This window comes from Rhincodon typus, chromosome 25 (genome assembly GCF_021869965.1).
Source record: "Rhincodon typus isolate 14 chromosome 25, sRhiTyp1.1, whole genome shotgun sequence".
NCBI classification, from domain to species: Eukaryota; Metazoa; Chordata; class Chondrichthyes; order Orectolobiformes; family Rhincodontidae; genus Rhincodon; species Rhincodon typus.
In genome coordinates this window covers 15231754-15246542 of record NC_063356.1, presented here as the reverse complement: position 1 = coordinate 15246542, position 14789 = coordinate 15231754, and the positions used below count along the sequence as shown (strand labels likewise).

Below are 14789 nucleotides of genomic sequence, written 5' to 3'. Positions count from 1 at the left end.
TCACTTTTTAACTTGTAATGAGATTCATTGTATACAAAGCAGTTTGAATATTTTGATGTGTTGAATGTTCCAATTTTTCCAGTGTTGGGTTTGTTTAATAAAATGCTAGATAATGTTATCCTGAAGTATTTTTGTTGAACTGATGTATTCTGTTTTGCTGTCCCCTAAAATGTTAAACTTTTTTTTTACATAAGTAGCTTAAGTCTGACAAATTGATTCATTGCTGATCCATTCTAATTTTGTGTCTATGAATTTCCACAGTGTAGTCTGCATATCCATGCGTCGTACAGCATCTCTCAGAAACTGAATGTACCAATGCTGCCGCTGTCTGAACCAAATGCAGTTGGCCTAATCATAGCACATGGTATTAAGATATTTTACTTTGTTTTGTTAGTTATTTTATAGCTTCATTGCTTCCCGGACAAAGGGCAGGTGAGCTGCTTATATTTCCCTCTCAAGTGCTGCCACTGCCCTGAGTAATTTCTGCTTGAAATCCTCCTAAAACAACAGGAGCAATTAATATGCAGTTGTTCGTTTTAATTAATTTTATTGTGGAATGTGTTTTTATAAACATGCTGAATTTGACTCTTAGTTTTATAGTTTACTCTTTGCTTCAGCAAGGCTGATGCTGTGCACAAAAGTTATGAATGGTGTAGATAAATTGAAAAAGGTTAAAAAATATTGTTGCAGGAAGAATAGTGTCCTGCTAACCCTTTTTTCAGTGAGTTAACGTAATAGTTGTGCTAAACTGACAAGAATGAGGAAGTCAGTTTTGAGTGGCAGAAAGTGATAACGTTTTAATTGGAATTTTCTAGGAATTTTCTAAGAATTTTCTTAGAAAAGACAGTTGATGTTGGGAATGTAAAATATGCTTTCTTAGCATCTGAAGAGAGTAAGCTTAGCTAACTTTTGGTATAGATTTTCAAAATATTGCTCACACTCTATCTTGAATATTATTGCTGTTAGAATTTTAGGAATGCCTGCCGTTATGTAGACAGAATTTTGTAGCTATTTCATTAATTGCTGAAAAATAATTAAGACTATTTAGAATAAAAATGCTCAGTACAATCTAGTATTTTGTGTACATTTTTTTTCACCTTGCCTATAGACTTACTGTTATTCAAATTTAGTTCCTGCGAAGTCACACTGCAAGTCCTGAATTTATCCCAAATATTTTAGCTTTTGTTTTGGGGAAACAGCAATTGAGCAGTTTCAAAATTAGGTTCTACATTTGTTACTTTAGTGCCATGTTTTTTCTCATTTCTAGGCAGTGTTGGGGATGCAATTTCTGTAATGATGCCTGACGTGTATGTGTCTGATGATGGTGGATATTCCTGGTTTAAAGCTTTAAAAGGACCCCATCACTATACCATTCTGGATTCAGGGGGCTTGATAGTTGCAGTTGAACACAATGAGTACAGCAGTGTCAATACAATAAAGTGAGTATTGTTGCGGGGTAACAAACACTTCTGATCATACTTTTTTATATCTGCATGCTATAAGTTTGTTTTATTGTGGCATGAACTTGAACACTTCTTATTTCATTCATTTATATAATTTGATTCTTTAAGACCAATTAATCAAACTTATGACCAAATAACCCTAGTGACCAGCTTTCTCAACATTTCTGGATTTATTCTGCAACTTAAATGCTTGAATGAAAACTTTTGCCTGATTTCCTTTCTTGGTACTCACTTTTTTTAAAATTTCCTGGTATTGTGAACTGCTCCAATAGAGGACCGTTTAGCAAAATTAACTTTTGCAAGCCCCTCTCGTAATTTTGAAGATATCAAATTGATATTATTTAGTTTTGATTTGTTTAGTCATGAGAACACTTTTTTTTAAAAATAATCATGCAGGAGGAAAGTGGCAATTTTCCAAGCTTCACATAGGGGGAAGCACTTGATTATATTCATTTTTTAAATTAAATGTCTTTATTTTAATTCCTAGGTTCTCTATTGATGAAGGCCAGTGCTGGTATTCTCATAACTTCACTGACAAACCCATTGTATTTACTGGCCTTGCCTCAGAGCCAGGTGCCAAGTCGATGAATGTCAGTATCTGGGGATATGTGGATCTCATAATTACTCAACACTGGGTATCTGTAACCATCGATTTTGAGGAACTCCTCACAAGGGACTGTGAGTTCAGATTTAATTGGTTTGAGAATCGGTAGATTTAGACAAATTAAACAGTTTTTTTAAATTGACCTAATTTTATTGTTTTCACCAAAGTCAATTTATATCAAACCTACTTTCAGCCTTGTTTACTACTGCCATTTGTATTTTAAAACCTTCATGGTTTTCAAATCCTTTACATTTTAAATTAAATTGCAGCTATGTCAGCCAACATATTGCTTTGGAGAATGCTGGAGTTGCTTGGTTATAATAAATTTCTGATGGTATTTGGTACAATGATGTAGTGGTGAATGGATTTCACTGGAGAAAAGTTACTTGAACCACTGATACATGTTAATACTGTTCTCTGGAGTCTTGCAAATTTAATGTTAGGGAAATGTTGTAATATAAATCCTGGAGCTTGAAATATAACCTGTAGAAGCAAAAGAATGTCAGCAACCAATCCTTTGCCCAGCCATACTTCCTTTTTCAACACATTCAAACTGCCCTTCCGCTTTTAGTACGCTGATATTACAGTATTCCTATTGGTTCAATTGCACCTTTTAACCATCATTATCTTCAGCACTCCATGTCCTTGACCCCCTTCAGATTCACCATTTCTTGGACCCTGTTCAAACCAATGCAGCTGTAGCTTCTTAAGCCTCTACTATCTACATTCTCTAACTCTCATTTACTTCATGTGCCAAAGAGGTAACTTTTTTTTACCTTTTTGTATATGCATAGCTCACTCTTCTGCACTTAATTCTCTTTTTTGGCCATTTATCTCTGTTCACTGCTTAAACTATTTTCTTGAATTTTTTTTTTCTGCACACCTGTCACTGCCCCGTGTTAATGTCACCTTCTGACCCTCCATTTTTATGTCCACTTTAGAATTTATAATCTCACCCGTACCTGATATAATACTGGCCTAGTCATCAATTGCTAACTGAAGTGCTAGTCTAGTTTGTGCTCCAGTTTTGTAATGGGATTTGAACTGACAATTGCTCAACCTTCTACTTTTGTAATCAAGGGGAGCAAACAAAACTTTCTTTTGGAAAGGATTAATATTTCAAAAAAAATACATATTTCTCTGATTTCCTCAGGTTCTGATGATGATTATATCCAGTGGCTTGCACATTCAAGTAATGTTAATGATCCTAATGATGGCTGTATGTTGGGTTACAAGGAGAAGTTCCGGCGTTTAAGAAAATCTTCCGTCTGTCGAAATGGACATGACTATGTTGTAAATAAACAGCCCAATGTCTGTCTGTGCACTCTGGATGATTATTTGTGGTATGTCTTTGCTATTTATCCAATGATTCATTACGAAAACCCGTTAATCCAGTTTGGCTAACTTATGTTGAAACACAGGCTTTGTCAAGTTAAGAAAATACAGAACAGGACAAGTGCATCAGGCAGGTCCTAGATCATTGTTTTGCTTTTCCTGGTCATGACCTTTTCATAGATCCTCTGCCCATTGATTCTTAACTTGTAATTGTTTTCAAAATCCAACTTAATTCAGTTAATGTGATAGTCTCACAGAATGGATGCTATAAGCATGTGTTGTTTCTAATTGAAAGATTCATTATGTTTACTTGGAGTAAGCTTTTTGGTGATCAAAATAACATACCTGACCGAATTGTTTCATTATTAATTGTTGTGTTGGTTTCATGCTGTGTAATAAAGAAGGGAATGACTTTAAATATACAATTTCTCCCTGCCAGTGATTTTGGATACTATCGAGAAGAAAACAGCTCGGAATGTATGGAGCAGGCTGATCTGCAAGGCCATGATCTGGAGTTCTGTTTACAAGGAAAGAAAGAAATTTTGCAGACAAATGGGTAGTGTATTGTTTCAGTTAAGACTGTGGGAATTTTTGACTCTAAGACTATTAGTATGACTTGACGTAACTAACTCTGTTTAGACTGTCATTTAAGAATTCAAAATCAAGAGTAAATACAAATGAAAATAAAGGTTGATGAGAGCTGCAGTCATCTCCACTCTGATGCTAATCGTGAACATTTTACAGTTGGATTTAGATTTGAAAACAAAGTGAGGAGAGATATAATCATACATGGTATTGAACAAGATTTCTCTCCAATCGTCTTTCTGAGCTGGCAGCATTGTTGCTGCAGTTTTATTTTTAAAGGCTTTCATCAGACATCCATGGTGGTTTTTGTATGTGGTGTAGTGTACCTATTTATAGAAACTGACTGTGCTTGTTGAATACACTTGAAATTTTTGGACTGTGCCCCTAACTGGAAATATCTACAATAAATGGAGGAAGTGGGAAAGCAAATTATTATTGTACCAGCTTTCATTGCAGGAACTAACTTATCCCATCCACCAGGTGGCAGACAAATTTCAGTTTTCTAAGTTATGATCAGTATGCTTAGCAGCAAATTAAATACTTCCTGTAGAACTGTGTTGTACAAATTTTTATACAACCACTTATAGCAGGAGCTATGAAAAGGTGCCAGCCTAAAGGGTTCGGTTCTTAACATATTCTTGACTGTGCAGCAGTAACTTTAATCTCTGATTTGGAAATGTTAGTATTGATAGCAATTTATATGGCTTTTCATACAGCAAATACAAATATTTTGGAAGCATTTTACAGTAGTGCTTGTCCTTATTCAACCAGAAATTTGAACAAAACACCGTACTTCCACCACATGTAAAATACCATAGAAGTTGGAAGTTAGAAATAAATACATAAAATATGAAATAACTCATCAATCTGACAGCAGCTGTGGAGGGAAAAAAACAGTTAACATTTCAGGTGAATTATTTTTTCATCAGCACTTGGAAAGGTGGAAACTAGGTTTTGGGCAAGAGAAGGTGAAGGGATGGGAAAAAGAACCACAGCGAAATTATATACTAAACTGGAAAGATTAAATGACCTTCCCATTTGCTCTTTTTCACACTTTCCTTGCTTTCTGTTGCTTAGAATTCTTAACATTTCTAATTTCTCCCTGTCCTGTGGAAGGTCATCCATTATGTTTGGGAGCTTCCAGATCCGACCAGGAGTAGTTTAACTTGTAAATTACTAGAAATCTCTTCTCTTAGGCATGGCCCCCTTGACTACGAGCTATAACTTATGCCTAATTATTAATTTTTGTTTTCAAAATGGCATTTACTTCCTATTTGATGGGAGAAAGTGCTATTCTGTCCTCTATTTGACTAGATTGAAGATTAGCTTTTTCCGCATCATATATGCGTACTGTTTAAATGTTTTAAAAAATCCTAGCTTTGTTTTAAATGTGAGATTTCTTAATTTTTAACAATTGGTATATTATCAGATTTGTATCCAACTTGTCATTTCTTAGATACCGAAAAATTCCAGGAGATAAGTGTTATGGAGGGGTGCAATTAAATCGTTCGATGAAAGACATGAGTAAGAAATGCGTCAGTAACTTGCTGGCACCTGAAGAACTGGTAAGTTTTTGAATAGCCGTTAAATTATGAAACAACTGTAGCATGAATTCTTGGTCAAAGTATGCATAAGAACAATTGATATATTGTATAATCATTCAGGCATCACCAAAAGTGTATGCAAAACTGCAGGTCTGATCTTGTCAATGTGAAATTTCTCTAATTAGGAAACTGCAGTTTTTTTTTTGTTAATGGGATACAGACGTTGCTGGTAAGGTAATAATTTAATGTCCTTCAATAGCTGCTTTCCAAGATTGTCAGATCTTATACTTCAGGACCATGAGAGGGACAGATGGGAAAGCTTAAAATAGTCAAGCAAAATCTAGTAGTGAGAAACCAAGCTAGCCAACCTGTGCACCATTACAACTCAATTTGTCTAGCAGAGCATTGGGTTTATTAAAGGTAAGATCTGATGGAATGAGGTAGTTCAAAACCCAAATAAGATAACTGCACGTTGCACAACATAGTATTTCAGGACAAATTTCAATGATAAGATGGTTATATTTCTGTGGTAACATTTGCTCATCTCAATAAGACTATCTTTAAGACAGATCTGACCTGTCCTTGCTTTGTCATTTATTGTACTTTTCCAAAATTAAGTTCAAATAGTATTCAAAATTTAAAATCCTCCATTTGTTTCAGTCTGATTCCCGCAGAACCAGCTCTGTGCCAATTATTGCCACTGTAATAGTATTATTACTTATGCTGTTAATACTTGGAGTGATCTTCATCAAGAAATACGTGTGTGGTGGAAGGTAAGTGATTTTAATCCTGAAGAATGTAGATATTTAGAGTAAACAAAACTGAAATTGCTGGAGAAACTCAGCAGGTCTGGCAGTGTTTGCTTGTGGAGTGAAAGCTATTAACACTTCAAGCCCGGTGACCCTTGGTCAGATGGTTCTAGACCAGTTGATAGCCAATTTTTACACAGCAGAGAAGGTATTTTTAATTAAAAGAACAATATGACAACAGGTGTAATTGAGTTTTGATGTGCAGTTTCCCCACTTTGTATGGCTCTTGTTGTGCAGTAGTGTCCCTACCCCTGAGCCAGGAGAACCGGGTTCAAGTCCCACTTGCACCAGTAGTGAGTATTAACATCTCTGAACAGAATGATTAGAAAATATCCTCACTTTATGCTACTGACAAGCTTCACCTGCTGAACATGCACAAGAAATTCAGAATGTACTGCATATGACTTTCTGCAAAGTTAGAAAATTGACTTCTGTGTATTTATGGTAAATTATCCCAAGCCCTGAAGTGATTTCTTTTGATGCACTTATCACAATAACTACCAACAGCCTATGCTCAGAGTGGTGTTTTGAGTTTTTGTACTTGATATTTACAGTATGATTTTATTTGATTGATACTAAATGTCTGCAAGGAAGCTGATGTGCAAATTACCTAGAACAATTTAGTGTCTTGGGACTAGCCTGTTGTCTCTTGCTCCTGCCAGAGGAATTGAAGGGAAGAGACCATTTTAGTTACAATGTGGCAATGTCATTTGCATTTCTTGTAATACAAACATTTAAGGGAGCATTTATACAAAACTTTAATAGTCCTCCGGTGCTAATGCTAATAAGATATTCCAGATAACCTAGCCATGGAACTTTACAAGACCCTTAAAATTCAACAACTGCTATTCATTTGCATATCTCTCAAACTACAAATGCTGGCACATTTAAGTGGCTGATGTGTTCAATTAGAACAAAGTGTTACAGCATGAAAGTAATGGCGGTGTCACAATTCAGGACTGAGGGGAAAATAAATATAAATGCAACTACAACTTCAGTTTGATCTCTGTAGTCATTTTGAGATTACGTAGGGCTGATTTCATAGAAATTGTTTAAATTGCCTAGCAAATCATTAGATAACTAATGCAGTTTTTTTATTTACTGAACTGAAATTGTTCACCTTTCTATACACTCTCTTTCTTTCAGTTTGGTAGTTATTAAATATTAAACTAAACCTGCAGTAGTTGAGAGTTAGAAGCCCACACAAATGGGTTCTGCTTGGCCTTGTCTTGATTAATTCCTCAGTTTTGTTATGAAGAATTTCAGTGCAATTACTGTATTTTGAACTAAGAACATAAAATCTGAAAATGCAGGTTGAAAGAACAAATGAGCAGGAGGCTCTGGACACAATTTTGTCTTACTCAAATGCTACTAAAATACGTAATTCAGATTTTTTCATTTTTACTGTTTTATCATTATTCTCAATAGTGTAATATGATTTGTTTAGGCTGGGGCACTTTTATGTGAAGCGTTCAAACCTTTAATAAAAAGAACATGTTTCTATTTAACTTGTCAACTGTAATCTCTTCAAATTGTTTTTAATCAATCCTTTAGATTCTTGGTACACCGGTACTCAGTCCTGCAACAGCATGCAGAATCTACTACAGCAGATGAACTGAACACTGCTGCAGTTGCTAATAAGCCAGAATACCATGATGACTCTGATGAGGTATATGTGGTATCATTTTTCCTTCTAAATACCATACAAAAATTCATAATTTGCTTTTGCATTTACTTGGTTCAATTGGATAGCACTTTTGTTTGAGTTAAACGTCAAGACTAGGTAAAGCCCTTAAGAATTTGAGCAACTAAACTATACTGATACTGCGTTGTGGCTTTGTAAGGTGTCTGTTGAGCTAGACCTTACCTAACTGTTTGTTTTGGAGGTTTAGACATTTTAAGAAACTATTTGGAAAGCAGGGCACCCTATTAATGTTTGTGCCATTTTTTTAAAAATGGCAGCAATGTAATCAAGTTGCCTTCTGTTTGTCTGCAAAAGGCTGACTATACTTTAAGAGCAATTCATTTGTAAAGTGTTCTTGGGCATCCTAAGGCCATCAAAAGAGCTTTAGAAAATCCAGTCCGTTATATAGAAATACATCTCTAGCACCCACTTTAAAAGAAAAGCCATATCTACATGCACTTGATGTCTACAAAACCTTGAATGGTTTTACCAGTTTTGTGTATTGGTTTTTCTGACTGTCTATTTGTCTGTTATAAATTCTGTTGACTATGCCTAGAAAGGAAAAGTTCCAAATGAGCTTGTTACAACTATATCCCATGGTCTGGTTACTTGCTATCTGAAACCAAGAGAATAGAATTGAAATGTATTGTTATCTGTACTTTTACATGAAAAATACAGTGAAAAGTTTAAGTCACTCTACCATGGCACCAATATTAATCAAAGATATTTTTTTTAAAAAAGTAAAATTTAAAACCAAGATCATCACATTTCAGTTAATGGGAAAGGGACGATTAAAAAGCCCTGAAGACATAGTCAGGACAAGACTGCCACGCTGGGCTGCTGGAATACTGAGTTGGAAGCCACCGCCAAAGAAGACCGCTGTGCTGGGCTGCTGAAATACCTGGAAACCAAAGCTGAAGACTAAGGAGACCTTTTTGCTGGGACAAGACTGCCATGCCAGACCGAGATATGAATTGTTTCTTTTTAACCATGCAAGTTTTGATTTGACTTAATTTTCAGAAATATATTCACAAATATTTCTGCATTTTGATACTAAATTGAAGAAGTGAGTCAAATCTGCAAGTGAGAACTAACAACTTGTTCTATACACTGTGAAACATGCAATAACTATTAATTTTCATAATTGATTACACACTTCAGATATGTAGGCTGTTATGAGGAGGTTTTATTTGAAGAAGCATACTTGAAGCATTGTGGACTGTAGTTTATTTGAACAGTCAGAAGAGGCACTTTTTTTTTTTAAAGAAGTAAAAGAAAGAGGGAGGTCAATAAAAGATCTTTTATTTTTGAAAGACATTTGTTGGTATCCCGTAGCTTTAATCTGATGCTTGGACTTGTTGACTGGAAATCACTTGCCTAGATTTATGGCTGTCAGGAGTTTTGTTTTTATATTGCATGGAGTTCAATTGGGATACTGCCTCCTGAGGCGAAGAAGCAACCTAGATCATCCTCTGCTTTTCTGTGAAAACCATTTGAGAGTCTGTTGTGAGACCTGAAGAACTGATGCAGCTGGTCCCCTAAAAAGGCTGAGTTTTTGTTGGTTCCTGAATGAACTGCATCTGCAGATGTCCCAGTGAAAACTACCTGTGTTCAGTGACAACCATCTATGTGCTAGGTCACCAGTTGATAGCTGCCTTGAATATTTGATGTATATACAATATATTATTGGTCATATTGTTAACTGGGTAATGCATTTTAAATTTGTTGTGATGTGTAGTAGTGGGACTAGAGAGTGACAGTCCACTCTAACTTCAGTTGTAACAATAAAGCTGACATTTTTGCACGGGGCTGCATATAAAGATTTTGTCCTCACGTGGATTCACCTGTTATGTTCTACTCACATCTGAATAGTTTTAATTAAAACTTTTTTCCTATAGCTATTTTTCTTTGATATTTATTTAACTATAATTTTTTTGAGCAAATGAACAACATCCTGAAATGAAATTTGGATAGAATTTTGTACAAGGACATAAAGTGAAAGTTGCAGGAGGGTGCATTCTATGCACAAGCTAACTTTTTGGTTTCTTCTGAGAAATCAAATTTATAATGCAGAGTCCAGAAATGTAACCTTTTTTGTATTAAGTCCAAAGTTAGGAGTGGGGTAATAAACTTACAAATGTTTACATAAAGTGAGCTTTGTTTTTGTGTATAACTTTATGTTGTTTGTGTTAGAGAACTTTAATGGGGTTCAACATTTCATAATATGAAATTGCTAGTGCATCTGTAGAGAATGCAATCTGTATATGGTTGCTATCTGATTATGAAATAACTTCTTCATTTTTCAGACATTTCCTTCATGAGTAAGGGTAGAGTTTATTTGTTGATGTAAGGCTATGTAGAATACATATGAAATATTAGTTACACTAATTTTTATGAGTACTGTCTTATACACCTAAAATAAGAATGCATTTTGGCGTTGCTTTCTGAAATTAAGGTGAACTAGATTGAGTGATTTGAAATTGTTCATATGTACCCTTTCCCCTGTTGTGTATGGAAATGATTTGTAAAATTCAACTTGCCAGAATCAATATTTTGCATGGAAACCCACTTTTTTTTTTTCCCTTTAGGATCTTCTGGAATAGGCTGATTTTGTTTGAAGAAAATTTTGGTGATACAAGATGCTGTTTTGCCAAACAAACAGCACCATAGTATTTAGAGATGCTGTTGCCACCATCTGTTTCTCTATCAAGTACCTACACTATGATTTTACAGCATCATGCAACAGCAATGTGACATTTTTATGAATGTGATGCATTTAGAGCTACAATCAGAACTTTCCCACAGATGCTTCTGGTCCTCCTGTGTTGGAATTGTTTTTGAAGACTTTGATATATGTGGAGGAGGGGTAAACTAGAGGAGAATGAATTGTTAATAATCATATGTTTAAAATTGGGAAAATAGTAGTTTTGGAGAATGAATGACTGACTAATTTTGCAGAACTACATTTTAAAATCTGCTCCTGGATGCCTCGCTCCAAGCTTTTGTGGACTTTTTGTACGATTATACATTCTTCAACTTCCTGCATTAACCAGCATCTCTTTCATTTCTCACCAAGACTGACTTGTCAAATTCAAATGTAAGCAGTAAATTCTTGAAGTTATGCAAATATTGCATATTTTTTAAAAGCCACTAAATGCAGGATCCCTGATAATGTGCTTCAATAAAATCCCAGTTGTCAATTTACAGAAGTTGACATTTATTGTACTGCTTTTTCCAAGATGTCTTTCATATTATGTGACTTCTTTATTGGCCTCGTAATAGTTTCCCTTGCATAACAATTTTAGTAACTTCCTAATTCAGGACTCTGATAAGTCTTTTGAGCATTGTCCTGCCAAGAACTCTCATTTATACACCTCCTATGTACTTGATCTATGTAAAAGATATCAGAGAGACACTGATGAAACCTTCCAGTATTTTATTAAGTAAGAGATCTACTGTTGACTTTAGAAGTTAATTTAATGTTTTAAAGTTTTATGCCTCACAACATGTATAAATGAGGGTTTTTCACATTTAGAATATCAAAATCTTAATTGATTGTCAAGTAAGTTAATTTTAATGAATTAAAAATTAATGCTTGTGCCCTGACTTGCTGCACTTCTGCTTCTTTCCTCGCTGCCGTAAAAAAAATGGTGTGTAAACTAAATACAATGCATGGATTATAAAAGTAACTTAAAAATAACATCAGATACATACCCAGATATATTTACTGCATAATTTGTTACATCTAATATTCTACCTTGCATATTTATTTATCTATGGTAATCTGGGAATTAGTTTGAAACCATTACAACATGTACTTTTTAAAGTATTTTTAGCAGAAATGTTATCTGATTTCAGAAATAGCTAGTTTATTGGAGTATGAACTGAATTCGGATGGTGAATACCTATTTCAATATTATGACTAGGCTGTTAATTTATTTGCTTTTGAGTTCTCTGTTCACTTATATTTAGTTTTTAGAATTGGACAACATTATAACATGTCTATATGTAATATATTTTCTTTGCATAAGTGTTTTGTGCTACTCCCTTCCTTCTATACTACATGGAAAAGTGATGTGAAGTTGGACTTAGGACTTTTTGTACTGCTGTGGTGTCAGAAGCTGTTGATTACATTATCAGCACATGTTCCAAATTGTATAGTCTTCTGTCCACATATGACTTAAAGGATTCAGTGAAGTATTCCATTCTTATTACCTTAGCTCTTTTTAGAAGCATTGTATATTCTCAGATCATGGCTGTTAAAATTACTGCACAGTTCATAATTAGATCACCGACAGTTCAATATTCAAGTGGGTATGCACACATTGAGGGCCATATAAACTTTATATCTTTGATTAAGGCATATATTTTGTTAAGCTTTTAAATTTCCACTTGATTTGTTCTGGTTTATATAAATAGTTTTTTTAATTTCATCTTGTTTATGATTCTGAAAGGCCTTAGAATAAGTCTATGATGCTACATTTGGAGAATTCCTAGTATGACAAAATATACATATTTTTAAATTGTTTTCTAATCAATATGATTAATCACCATGATCCAGAAATGAATGATTATACTTTATATTTCAAAAAATCTTGATCAAGCTGCATTCTACAATCCGTGAAGGAGTTTGATTTGACTGTTGGAGTTGCACATATAGTCAAGTCAAACAATTGAAGTTTTAGCTAATAAGTTGGCTACTCAGCTCTGTGTTTACAATGGGTTTTTGTTAAATATCTAAAATGAATCCCACTGCCATACTATTTTCATAGTTTTGTATCTTATTTTGTTGCAAATATTTATCCGACTTTCTGTTTAAAAAGTGCTCAGATTTTAATGACATTATTGTTATGTCCACGACTTTTTGTAGCTATAATGGGCAGATGCTACAGGGGTTTGTATTGTTGAAGCTTTGGATAGCACAGATTTAATACTGATCTGATCTGTGAAACTGGAGTGGGTTTGTTATGACAAGTTGCATCTCATTATCATTGCCCATATAAATGCTTGTAAAACTGCTTGCTTTGCATTTGATTTCCTTCATAGTTGGAAAACCTTTTTATTGCTTTAGAAACCACTATCAATCTTATGATTTTCAGTGCATGTATCTTTGAAGCTGTGGCAGTATAGGAATACCTTGCCCACCTGATATTTGTATTTCTTGAGTGGAAGTAATCTTTAAACCAGAACCATATGTTCTGAAGATCTGTGGTGGCTAGTCATCTCTAGAAATATAAAGTGGAGTGGTGATAGGTTATCATTAGCTAAGATGAACATTCTTACATGCATCCTATACTCTTAATACAGCTAATACCATCCTTCAGTCTTCCTCTTTTTGCTAAACTCATTGCTGTTCTTACCATGTTTCTGTTTTGGTTGTGTCAAAAGCACAGGCTAACATCCATGCTCTGCCATCACTTATGAATGTTATGAACAATGTGTTAAAGACCAGATAATCCGTCTCTGTGATGTTCACATGAGCGATAGCTACTGGCCAGGAGTAAGAGTTAGCAACATATTCTATTGAATTTTTAAAAGATGTCAGTCAGTAAAATACATGGTGTGTTTCTTGAATGAAATTGATTGTTTTGTTCCCTTCCAAATCAACCCTTGCATATTTTGAATTAAACTGTTTGTTTGCCAATAAATTTCAAATTGTACATTGCAAATGGAAAAGGCCTGTGGAAAGCAACATTATGTTTCCACAATTGATTATTGTACTATATGGTTTTAATACATCAGCCATGATCTGTACTTCATATATAGTAGAATTAATTTATGATTTGATTTTTTGTCAATTTTAATAAGAACCTAATTAGCATCTCAAAAGCTAATAGAAAGCAATATGAAGAATGTTGTTGAATTATTGCTTTATCGTATGAATGCTGGTGTATTTTCAATGATTTAAAGCTCAAGCATTTTGTTTTCTAATTTGTGAATAAACTCATCTGGATCTTAGCTACTCTAGTATTCATCTTTCTTGCATATTAATTCAGAGTGACTTTGACCAAGATTGTTTTTTACATGAATATTTAAGTTGGTATAGTTTTGGAAGATCATTGTTTTGAAATTTAAAACTGGAACCCTGTTGTCTATCTCCAATATTTTTATTTTAGCTGCACGTTTGTGGAATGTTTTTTAGCTTTATTTAACTTTCACCCCGATTTGGAATATTTGATCATGATCTAATTGAACTTGAGACATATAGTCCAAATTGAAAGGAACATATACCAAACAATCATTTGTGAAGGTGCCCGTCCATATCTTGCATTTTTAATTGGTTCTTAAACTTTCCCTTCCTTTGCTTCCAGCAGCATCTTTCTCCTGCATGGTGTTGTTTGACCAAACCTAGTTATGTTCAGTAAGTTGCACCAAAAAAGCTGAATGTGTAGATACATTAATATAACAGACAAAAATTGATAGCGATATCGGTTGATCAACTTGGGCGTCAGCAGAATTACTACTGTCTTTTTGATTTTAAAAAGTACAACAGATGAAGTTGATTTAAATTTTGAGCACCATAGCCAGCTGTAATAATTCAGTCAAGATGAGAATGTTTAAGTAGTGGTTGGTTCATTTCATGGCCTAGCTTATTAAATTATAAAATGCTGATTGAAAACAAATTTCCTTGACAGCTAGTGCAGAGGCTAATGCTCCTCTCTCTCACTTGGTTACCATGCTGCAAGCTACTCCAAACCGTTCACTAATTTTCTTGTTACAGCAGTGTATCCAAATACCTTAACGTTTTTTGTTTTCTATCACGCT

At 34.4% G+C, this 14789-nt stretch overlaps 1 protein-coding gene across 2 annotated transcripts in view; it reads left to right on the top strand.

The window, feature by feature from the left end:
- Positions 1–13982, top strand: part of sort1a (sortilin 1a) — a 59856-nt gene extending 45874 nt beyond the window's left edge. Inside the window, exons 12-20 of one of the 2 annotated variants that reach the window (XM_048611945.1) lie at positions 262–364; positions 1268–1439; positions 1951–2141; positions 3221–3410; positions 3842–3958; positions 5444–5552; positions 6192–6304; positions 7895–8009; positions 10613–13982. In XM_048611945.1, the coding sequence (XP_048467902.1) occupies positions 262–364; positions 1268–1439; positions 1951–2141; positions 3221–3410; positions 3842–3958; positions 5444–5552; positions 6192–6304; positions 7895–8009; positions 10613–10627 (1125 nt within the window). In that variant the 3' untranslated portion in view covers positions 10628–13982. The other variant, XM_048611944.1, reaches the window with a different exon arrangement.
- The last annotated feature ends 807 nt before the right edge of the window (positions 13983–14789 follow it).